Genomic DNA, 10,912 nt, shown 5'->3' with positions numbered 1-10,912 from the left:
GCCCGGTGGGGGCGGAGCTCTGTGCCCCGGGAGTTTTTCGGCGGCGGCGGCGGTAAGTTGATTTCACTCAGCAAAAATCTATGAAACGTTCCGGAGGCGCCGAGTGAGCTGGGGATGCAAACCAGGGAAGAGGGAGGCCTCTGTGGTGCTGAGTTCTGACTGGAATTCGGTTCCCAGAGCCTAGCTCGGTTTTGGCCTAGAAAAGTCTTCAATAACATTTGCTTTGGTTAGGAACTCCGTCTATTACAAATCAGTTCGTTTCTTAGTTCCGGCATCTGAAAAATAGGTGCGCTAACACCTCCTTGAAGGGGCTATTGTGAACATTAGAAACTACGTATGCATGAGAAAGAACCTATTAAACCCTGAAAGGCTGGCTCTAATCCCTCAAGGTCTACCATCGAGTTGTCTAACCTTTTTTGTTTGTTTTTTCTGCCCAAGGGTACCGCAGAGTAACTTTTTTGATTCACAAACCCTTAAAGGTGCTAATGAAAGCTATGGACCTTCTTCCCAGAAATAATAATAATATGCATATATTGACATGCAAAATGTTACTTTAGATTCTTAGATCCCCTGAAGCTCATCCATGTATCCCCTAAGGGTCCATGAACTCCAGGTTAAGAACCCTTGGTCTAGCGAAAGAGGCACCTACTGTGTCAGATGCTTTTCAGACACTATCTCCTTTAATCTGCTCACAGCCTCATGAGTTAGGGTTTATTATTGGCTCGATTTTGCAGATGAGGAAGCTGGTTTTCAAAGTGTGAAAATTCACTTACCCAGTATTATACAGCTACTGAGTAACAGAGCTGGCACTAAGATTCTCAATTCCAGAGCCAATATCCTATTGTCGTATTGCTATTTGTTTATTTATTTTGAGGCAGATTCTCCCTCTGTCACCCAGGCTGGAGTGCAGTGGCGCGATCACGGCTCACTGCAGCCTCAACCTCCTGGACTCCAGCGATCCTCCTGCCTCAGCCTCCCAGTAGCCGGGACTACAGGCGTGCGACACTGTGCCGGCCTTGTATTGCCTTCTAGAGAAAAGACAGCCAGTGTGCTATAACAAAAGTAGCAAATAACAATAAACAAAAATAACACCAGTAACAAAAATAAAATGCTATTGAATCACAATGGAAAGAAAAAGTAATTCAAGGCGGGAGCGATGGCTCACGTCTGTAATTCCAGCACTTTGGGAGGCCAAGGCGGGTGGATCACTTGAGGTCAGGAGTTCAAGACCAGCCTGGCCAACGTGGTGAAACCCCATCTCTACTAAAAATACAAAAATTAGCTGGTGTGGTAGTGGGCGCCTGTAATGCCAGCTGCTTGGGAGGCTGAGGTAACATTTGAACTAACTCTGAAGGATATTTTTATTTTTGTTTATTTTGTTTTATTTCTTTATTATTTTATTTATTGCTTTTATTTATTTATTGCTTTGCTCTTGTTGCCCAGGCTAGAGTGCAGTGGCATGATCTCGGCTCACTGCAACCTCCGCCTCCCAGGGTCAAGTGATTCTCCTGCCTCAGCCTCCCCAGTAGCTGGGATTACAGGCTCACGCCATCACGCCTGGCTAATTTTTGTATTTTTAGTAGAGACGGGGTTTCTCCATGTTGGCCAGGCTGGTCTCGAACTCATGACCTCAAGTGATCCTCCCACCTCGGTCTCCCAAAGTGCTGGGATTACAGGTGTGAGCCACCACGCTCAGCCTGAAAGATATTTTATTTATTTATTTATTTGTTTATTTATTTATTTATTTTGAGACGGAGTTTCATTCCTGTTGACCAGACTGGAGTGCAATGGCGCGATCTCAGCTCACTGCAACCTCTGCCTCCCTGGTTCAAGCGATTCTCCTGCCTCAGCCTCCTGCGTAGCTGGGATTATAGGCATGTGCTGCCATGCCTGGCTAATTTTTTCTTTTTCTTTCTTTTTTTTTTTTTTTTTTTGTATTTTTAGTAGAGACGGGGTTTCTCCATGTTGGTCAGGCTGGTCAGGCGATCCACCTGCCTCGGCCTCTCAAAGTGTTGGGATTACAGGCGTGAGCCACTGACCTGAAGGATATTTTTAAAAGATAATTTTTCTTTTCTTTTCTTTTCTTTTCTTTTCTCCTTCCTTCCTTCCCTCCCTCCCTCCCTCCTTCCCTCCTTCCTTCCTTCCTTCCTTCTTCCTTCCTTCCTTCTTCAGGGTCTCACTCAGTGGCCCAGGCTAGAGTGCAGTGGTGCAATCTCACTTCACTGCAACCTCCACCTCCCGGGCTCAAGCAAATCTCCCACCTCAGCCTCCCAAGTACCTAGGACCACAGGTGCAAGCCACCACACTTGGTTAATTTTTGCTTTTTTTTTTTTTTTGGTGGTGACGGGGTTTTGCTGTGTTGCTCAGGCTGGTCTCAAACTCCTGGTTTCCAGCGATCCACCCACCTTGGCCTCCTAAAGTGCTGGGATTACAGGCGTGAGCCACAGCACCCGGACTAAAAGAATTTTTTTTTTTTGAGACGGAGTCTCGCTCCGTTGCCCAGGCTGGAGTGCAGTGGCGCGATCTCCGCTCACTGCAAGCTCCGCCGCCTCCCAGGTTCACGCCATTCTTCTGCCTCAGCCTCCCAAGAAGCTGGGACTACAGGCGCCTGCCACCACGCCCGGCTAGTTTTTTTGCATTTTTTAGTAGAGACGGGGTTTCACCGTGTTTGCCGGGATGGTCTCGATCTCCTGACCTCGTGATCCGCCTGCCTTGGCCTCCCAAAGTGCTGGGATTAGAGGCGTGAGCCACCACGCCCGACCCTAAAAGAATTTTTTAGAGCAGTTTTAGGTTCACAGCAAAATTGAGAGGAAGGTACGGAGAATTCCTATATACTGTCTGCCCTCACACATAGATGGTATATTTGTTACAGTTGATGGACCTACCTTGAACATCATTATCCAAAGTTCATGGTTTACATTAGAGTTCACTCTTGATGTTATCTTATACAGTCTGTGAGTTTGGATAAAAGAGTAACATGTGTCCACCATTGTAGTATCTTACAGAATATTTTCACTGACCTAAAATCTTTTTCTGCTCCACCTATTCATCCTTCCCTCTCCGACAACCCCTGGCAACCACTGATCTTTTTACTGTCTCCATAGTTTCGCCCTTTTCCAGAATGTCTTATAGTTGGAATCCTATAGTATGTGGCCTTTTCTGCATGGCTTCTTTCACTTAGTCATATGCATTGAAGTTTTCTCCCATGTCTCTTCACGGCCTTAATAGCTCATTTCTTTTTGCACCGAATAATATTTCACTTTCAGGATGTACCACAGTTTATGCACTCACCTACTGAAAGACAACTTGGTTGCTTCCAAGTTTGGGCAATTATGAATAAAACTGCTATAAACATCCGTCTGCAGGTTTTTATGTGAACACAAGTCTTCTCCTCCTTTGTTAATACCAAGGAACATGATTGCTGAAAGAGTATGTTTAGTTTTATAAGAAACTACCAAACTGTCTTCCAAAGTGGCTGTATCATTTTTGCATTTCCACCAGCAACAAATGAGAGTTTTTCCTGTTGCTCCACATCCTTGCCAGTATTTGGTGTTGTCAGTGTTCTGGATTCGGGCATTTTTTTTTTTTTTTTTTTTTTTTTTTGATACAGGGTCTCACTTTGTCACCCAGACTGGAGTGCAGTGGTGCAATCTCGGCTCACCACAACCTTCACCTCCTAGGCTCAAGCAATTCTCCTGTCTCAGCCTCTCAAGTAGCTGGGATTACAGGAATGCGCCATTACTGCCTGGCTAATTTTTGTATTTTTAGTAGATGGGGTTTCACCATGTACGCCAGGCTGGTCTTGAACTCCTGACCTCAAATGATCCACTCACCTTGGCCTTCCAAAGTGCTGGGATTACAGGTGTGAGCCACTGTGCCCGGCCTCTTTTTTTTTTTTTTTTCAAACAAGAGATGGGATCTTGCTGTGTTGCCATGGCAATCCACTCGCCTCAGCCTCCCAAAGTGCTGGGATTTCAGGCAAGGCGTGAGCCACCTTGCCCAGTTGATTTTGGCTATTCTAATAGGCATGTAACCCTGAAGGATTTATTTTTTATTTTTTATTTTTTAGGCAGAGTCTTGCTCTGTCACTCTGGCTGGAGTGCAGTGTGCGATCTCAGTTCACTGCAACCTCTGCCTCCTGGGTTCAAGTGATTCTTGTGCCTCAGCCACCTGAGTAACTGGGACTACAGGTGAGTGCTACCAAACGTGGCTAATTTTTGTATTTTTGGTAGAGACGGAGTTTTGCCCTCTGAAGGATTTTAGCCTACGGAAAGGAAGAGACTAATTCCAGAGAGAGTCAATGCGTATGACATATCCTGTGTGGCTGGAATTGATCACTGGAGCTTGGACTTTATTCTGAAGGCCATGAGTAGCTTTTGAAGACTTTTAAGTTGGAGAATGCCCTCTGTAGTGGGTTGAATGTGGCCTCCAAAAAGATATGTTCACTTGGAACCTGTGGATGTCACCTTCTTTGACAAAAGGCTTTTAGCAGCTGTAATTAAGGCAAAGCTCCTAGGAGACAACACCCTTGATTAGGGTGGGCCATAAATCCAATGACAGGTGTCCCTGTAAGAGAAGAGAAGGATAAAGGAGATGTAGAGGAGAAGAAGAGGTAATGCAAAGATGGAGGCAGAGATTGGAATGATGTGTCTGCAAGCCAAGGAGCACCAAGGATTGATGGCAGCCACCAGAGACTAGAAGAGAGGCATGGAACAACTTCTTCCTCAGTGCCTCCAGAAGGAACCAACCCTGGCCACACTGATTTCAGACTTCTGGGCTCCAGAACTGTGAGAGAATACATGTCTTTTTTTTTTTTCCCCCTTTTTAAAAAATATTTTTTATATATTTATTTATTTATTTATTTATTTATTTATTTATTTAAGATGGCGTCTCACTCTGTTGCCCAGGCTGGAGTGCAGTAGCACAATTTTAGCTCACTGCAACCTCTGCCTCCCAGATTCAAGCGATTCTCGTGTTTCAGCCTCCCGAGTAGCTGGTATTACAGGTGTGCGCCACCATGTCTGGCTGATTTTTGTATTTTTAGTAGAGACGGGGTTTCACCAGGTTGGCCAGGCTGGTCTCAAACTCCTCAAGCAGTCCACCTGCCTTGGCCTCCCAAAGTGCTGGGATTACAGGCATGAGCCACTGCACCCAGCTGAGAGAATAAATTTCTGTTGGTTTAAGCCACTCAATTTGGGGATAACTATGGCAGCCGTAGCAAACTAATACATACTAAAGATACATACTAAAGATACATACTAAATACTAAACTGGGCCATATAGTCCAGTTTTCCTGAGACTCCCAGGCAAGTGCTCTTTTTCTTTGCTTGGTATCCTACCTCACTTTCTGTCTGGTAAAATTACACTCATTCTTTTAGATGCCACTGAAATAGCACCTCTTCAGCACAGCCTTCACTAAACTACCCCTCTCTCCATCTTGGTAAATTTAGTTACTTCCTCTTCTGTGATCACATACTTTGTAGTATCTCTACATTTATGCTATAGGACTTGCTACACTATATTGTATTACTTGTTTATGTCTTCCCCACTTTTTTGTGAGCATCTGGAAATATGAGGATGTCTTATTGGTCTATTTCCAGAACATAAGCACAGTGCCTGGCGCATATTAAAGACTTAATAAATGTTTGCTGAATAAATAGTTTCTGATTCTCCAATCAGCTCTGTGTTTTGCGGGAAGGTAAAACTGGCAACAACTTGAAGAATGGATTAGAGAGCAGAGGACCTTTTGAAAGGGAGGCCAGTTGGTGGAGTCTAGAAAGAATCATGACTAGAGCTAATGAAAGACTGATTTAGCAGAGTGGCTGTGGTAATGGAAAGGAGGAAACTGTTGGGAGAAACACCAGAGAAGCAGAGTGGGTTATATTCTCCGGGTGAGAGAGGAGGAGAAATTGAAGCTGATTCTGAGGTTTCAAGTTTGGGTGACCGAGAGGGTGACGATACCATCGACTGAGGTGGGGAAGGCAGGAAGAGAAGCAGAGTTGGGGGAAGATGGGAAGCTTGAAGCTAGTATTGTTGTTCCTCCATTTCTAGAATCTTTTTCTATTATAAGTCACACTTCCTCGCCAGTCTCAACAGGGACCCAGCTCAGGCAGCAGCTAAGGGTGGGTATTCTGGTTTGGATTAGATCAGAGGAAAGACAGCTGTATATGTGCCCACAGGAGCCAAGACGGTATTTTCCATCCTCCCAAAACAGTAGAGCTTTGACAGAGATTTAAGGGTGACCGAGTCAAGGAAGAGGCATGGCATAAGATGGTGATGTCGGGGGTGGGGTTCAGAACTTCCATTATAGAAGGTAGTGATTTAGAGGAGAAGGTGGTTGAGAATGGTGCTAGTGGTAGTGAACAGATCCTTCCCAGGATCTAGGTGGACTGAGGATTTTTGAGTCTCTGACACTATTGTATATCCAGCCTTAGTTTATGTTTGCCACCTTACAGCAGCACCTAATCTCTGAGAGGACTTGGCCTTTGTCACACAGCACACATTTGCCACACCCTCTGTAAAGCCCTGGTTTATAAGGTTCTTTCCACCGGAAGCTATGACAGAGGAAATGTGTGGGTGGGGAGGGGTGGTGGGTGAGGGACCCAGGTTCCTGACACAGACAAACTACACCCAGGGAATGAAGAGCAAGCGCCATGTTGAAGCCATCATTACCATTCAGATCCCTCTTAGTCCTGCAGCTGCCCCTGCTGGGAGTGGCGCTGAACACGACAATTCTGACGCCCAATGGGAATGAAGACGCCACAACTGGTGGGAAATCTGGGACTGGAGGGGGCTGGTGAGAAGGGTGGCTGTGGGAAGGGGCTGTACAGAAATCTGGAACCTGCCACTGGCCATTACAATCATGTGGGCAGAATTGAAAAGTAGAATGGGAAGGGGAAGGGGGAGGGTTCCCTGCCTCATGCTACTTCTTCTTTCTTTTTTGTTTGTTTGTTTCTTTCTTTTGAGGCAGGGTCTCGCTATGTTGCCCAGGCTGGTCTCAAACTCCTGGCCTCTAGTGATCCTCCTGCCTCAGCCTTTCAGAGCACCAGGATTACAGACATTAGCCACCATGCTCAGCCTCTTCCTTCTGACCATCATTTCTTCTCTTTCCCTCCCTGCCTTCATTTTCTTCCCAATCTAGATTTCTTCCTGACCTCTATGCCCACTGACTCCCTCAGTGTTTCCACTCTGCCCCTCCCAGAGGTTCAGTGTTTTGTGTTCAATGTCGAGTACATGAATTGCACTTGGAACAGCAGCTCTGAGCCCCAGCCTACCAACCTCACTCTGCATTATTGGTATGAGAAGGGAAGATGGGGAGGGGAAGAACAAGAGGTGGGTTGGATCAGAGACCAAGAAAGAGGGTAGCAAGTCTCCCAGGTGCCCCACTGTTTTCTCCTGGGGTAAGTCATAAGTCGGTTGAGGGGAGATGAGGCTAGGCTCTGGATAGCTGCGGTACCCAGATTGGCCCCACTGTTCCTCTTCCTTCCAACCTTTCTCCTCTAGGTACAAGAATTCGGATAATGATAAAGTCCAGAAGTGCAGCCACTATCTATTCTCTGAAGAAATCACTTCTGGCTGTCAGTTGCAAAAAAAGGAGATCCACCTCTACCAAACATTTGTTGTTCAGCTCCAGGACCCACGGGAACCCAGGAGACAGGCCACACAGATGCTAAAACTGCAGAATCTGGGTAATTTGGAAAGAAAGGGTCAAGAGACCAGGGATACTGTGGGACATTGGAGTCTACGGAGTAGTGTTATTTTATCATAAGGGTAGATGGGCAGAAAAAAGGAGGTAGGGGATCAGGATGGGAAGGGAGGAGGTATTAGGGGCACTACCTTCAGGATCCTGACTTGTCTAGGCCAGGGGAATGACCACATACACACACATATCTCCAGTGATCCCCTGGGCTCCGGAGAACCTAACACTTCGCAAACTGAGTGAATCCCAGCTAGAACTGAACTGGAACAACAGATTCTTGAACCACTGTTTGGAGCACTTGGTGCAGTACCGGACTGACTGGGACCACAGCTGGACTGTGAGTGACTAGGGATGTGAATGTAGCAGCTAAGGCCAAGCAAGTGGGGCTAAAGGATTCAACCAGACAGATAGGAGGACCTAATATCAAGCTCCTGTTCTCTGCCTCCCAGCTTCTCTGCTCACCCCCTACCCTCCCTCCTCCAACTCCTTTCCCTGTAATCCCCAGTGAGTTTTCTTTTTTTCTTTTCTTTTCTTTTTTTTTCTTTTTTTTTTTTTTTTTGAGATGGCCTCACTCTGTTACCCAGGCTTGAGTGTAGTGGGGCGATCTTGGGCCCACTGCAACCTCTGTCTCCCGGGTTCAAGTGATTCTCCTGCTTCAGCCTCCCGAGTAGCTGGGAGCATGCACAACCATGCCTGACTAATTTTTGTATTTTTACTAAAGGCAGTGTTTTGCCATGTTGGCCAGGCTGGTCTTGAACTCCTGACCTCAGGTGATCTGCCCACCTTGGCCTCCCAAAGTGATGGGATTACAGGTGTGAGCCACCATGCCTGACACCAGTGAGTTTTCATTAAGGATTCCCTACCCATACTCTTCCTGATACCGGATAAACAAGTAAATAAAAGGAAGCCATTAAGGGGATCCAGAGGGGAGGCATTAGATTCAAGTCAGTGAAGGGAGCAGTGTGGCTTGAGTACTCAGGAGAGAGAAACTGGGAAGTAGCAGAGATGATACTGGTGGGTGTTCAGGGGTATGTTTTAATTCTCTCTTCTCTCATAGACACCTACTTTCCCTCATCCTCTTTTTCCTCAAGGAACAATCAGTGGATTATAGACATAAGTTCTCCTTGCCTAGTGTGGATGGGCAGAAACGCTACACGTTTCGTGTCCGGAGCCGCTTTAACCCACTCTGTGGAAGTGCTCAGCATTGGAGTGAATGGAGCCACCCAATCCACTGGGGGAGCAATAGTTCAAAAGGTAAAATGGGCCCACAGGACCCCAATCCATAAGCCCAACACCCCAGCCTTTCTAACACCATTGTGTTTTGCTCCACTCCCCTATCACTAAAGCCCCCAAACTTGGTGCCCCATCTCCCCACACTGTCCAACCCCAACCTCTAGAAATCAAGGTTTTTCTGTGTAGGGTTGGGTTAGTGTGTTGTTAGAGGGGGTGGATTGAGAAGGAGGCTTAGGGTTACTCAAGGGGGCTATAGAGTGTATAGGATTTCCCTGAAGCATTCCTAGAGAGCCTGCAAAGTGAAGATGGCTTTGGAACCAGCTGGATCTAGGCTCTGCCACATACTACTACCTCTTTGGCCTTGGGTACATCACTAAACTCTTGGATTCTGTTTCCTGAGATATAAGATGGAGATAATTGTTCCTGCCTCACAGGAGCTGTTGTGAGGATTAAACAGAGTATATCTTCAGCACAGTGCCTGGCACCAGTGCCTGGCATGTAGTAGGCGCACAACAAATATAAGGTCCACTTTGCTTTTCTTTTTTCTGTAGAGAATCCTTTCCTGTTTGCATTGGAAGCCGTGGTTATCTCCGTTGGCTCCATGGGATTGATTATCAGCCTTCTCTGTGTGTATTTCTGGCTGGAACGGTGAGATTTGGAGAAGCCCAGAAAAATAAGGGGAACAGTAGCTGAGAATAGCAGAGGAGGGTTTTGCAGGGTCTTTAGGAGTAAAGGATGAGACAGTAAGAAATGAGAGATTACCCAAGAGAGTTTGGTGATGGAAGGAAGCCACAGGCACAGAGAACACAGAATCACTTTATTTCATATGGGACAACTGGGAGAAGGGTGATAAAAAAGCTTTAACCTATGTGTTCCTGCTCCCTCTTTCTCCTCTGTCAGGACGATGCCCCGAATTCCCACCCTGAAGAACCTAGAGGATCTTGTTACTGAATACCACGGGAACTTTTCGGTGAGAACGCTGTCATAAGCATGCTGCAGTCTATCAACTGCCAACTGCCCGCCAGCAAGACAGACAGAGTGTGGGGGTGGGGGCAGAGAGGAGAGAGAAGGAGGCCCTGCGCTAACTGTCAGGATGTGGCCGACCAAATGGGGGATGGACTATGCAGAGAGAGACACACACAGAAGCGCAGATTATAGATTAAGTGAGGCAGATGGAAACTGGTATTGGGGGCCCAGGAGTCTGTGTATCCCTTCTGTAATCAATTACAGTGGTTGCAGACATCATGAGTACTCCTTTGGCACAGAGCTCAGTATTTTACTTCCTGCCCCTAATTGACCCCTGACCTGGACATATCTGTCTTTAGGCCTGGAGTGGTGTGTCTAAGGGACTGGCTGAGAGTCTGCAGCCAGACTACAGTGAACGACTCTGCCTCGTCAGTGAGATTCCCCCAAAAGGAGGGGCCCTCGGGGAGGGGCCTGGGCCCTCCCCATGCAACCAGCATAGCCCCTACTGGGCCCCCCCATGTTACACCCTGAAGCCTGAAACCTGAACCCCAATCCTCTGACAGAAGAACCCCAGGGTCCTATAGCCCTAAGTGGTACTAACTTTCCTTCATTCAACCCATCCGCGTCTCATAGTCACCTCACCCCACTGTGGCTGATTTGGAATTTTGTGTCCCCATGTAAGCGCCTCTTCATTCGGCATTCCCCACTTGAGAATTACCCTTTTGCCCTGTACATGTTTTTCATCTTCCTCAGTCTGGCCCTTCCTTTCCACAGGATTCTTCCTCCCTCCCTCTTTCTCTCCCTTCCTCTTTCCATCTACCCTCTGATTGTTCCTGAACCGATGAGAAATAAAGTTTCTGTTGATAATCATCAAAAATGTCTGTCATGGGGGTGAGGAGTAGGGGAAACATGGGATACAAGGAGGGTGGGAGGGGAAGAAAAAGGAGTAGTACATTTATGCTGTGGAGGCAGGAGTATTACCAATTCGCTAGAAAAAGAGTACTGTTCTGGAAA

The 10,912-nt window shown here is 46.7% G+C and overlaps 1 protein-coding gene across 8 annotated transcripts; it reads left to right on the top strand.

Annotated features, from left to right (window-relative positions):
* The first annotated feature begins 23 nt into the window (after positions 1-23).
* Positions 24-10,775, top strand: IL2RG (interleukin 2 receptor subunit gamma). 8 transcript variants are annotated; one of them, XM_065537794.2, is made up of 11 exons: positions 24-52; positions 4,070-4,190; positions 4,561-4,787; positions 6,635-6,768; positions 7,142-7,295; positions 7,504-7,688; positions 7,897-8,036; positions 8,791-8,953; positions 9,484-9,580; positions 9,833-9,902; positions 10,258-10,775. In XM_065537794.2, exons 4-11 carry the CDS (start codon positions 6,654-6,656, stop codon positions 10,441-10,443), a joined length of 1,110 nt encoding a protein of 369 aa, XP_065393866.1. In that variant the 5' UTR covers positions 24-52; positions 4,070-4,190; positions 4,561-4,787; positions 6,635-6,653; the 3' UTR covers positions 10,444-10,775. The 8 variants fall into 8 exon arrangements, with proteins under 8 accessions (XP_065393866.1, XP_065393868.1, XP_065393865.1 ...); XM_065537796.2 differs by lacking the exon at positions 4,070-4,190; XM_065537793.2 differs by lacking the exon at positions 4,070-4,190 and having other exon boundaries at positions 4,233-4,787.
* The last annotated feature ends 137 nt before the right edge of the window (positions 10,776-10,912 follow it).

This window comes from Macaca fascicularis, chromosome X (genome assembly GCF_037993035.2).
Source record: "Macaca fascicularis isolate 582-1 chromosome X, T2T-MFA8v1.1".
In the NCBI taxonomy this organism is placed as follows: Eukaryota; Metazoa; Chordata; class Mammalia; order Primates; family Cercopithecidae; genus Macaca; species Macaca fascicularis.
Note: the sequence above shows the minus strand (reverse complement) of the source record. Positions and strands in the feature narration are given on the sequence as shown.

Excerpts from the sequence above, each read along its gene's own strand:
- IL2RG (XM_005593892.5), top strand. The coding sequence starts at position 6,654 with ATGTTGAAGCCATCATTACCATTCAGATCCCTCTTAGTCCTGCAGCTG. Across the intron at positions 7,689-7,896 it reads GCTAAAACTGCAGAATCTGG|TGATCCCCTGGGCTCCGGAG; the intron begins GTAATTTGGAAA and ends ACATATCTCCAG. Across the intron at positions 8,954-9,483 it reads GGGGAGCAATAGTTCAAAAG|AGAATCCTTTCCTGTTTGCA; the intron begins GTAAAATGGGCC and ends TTTTTTCTGTAG.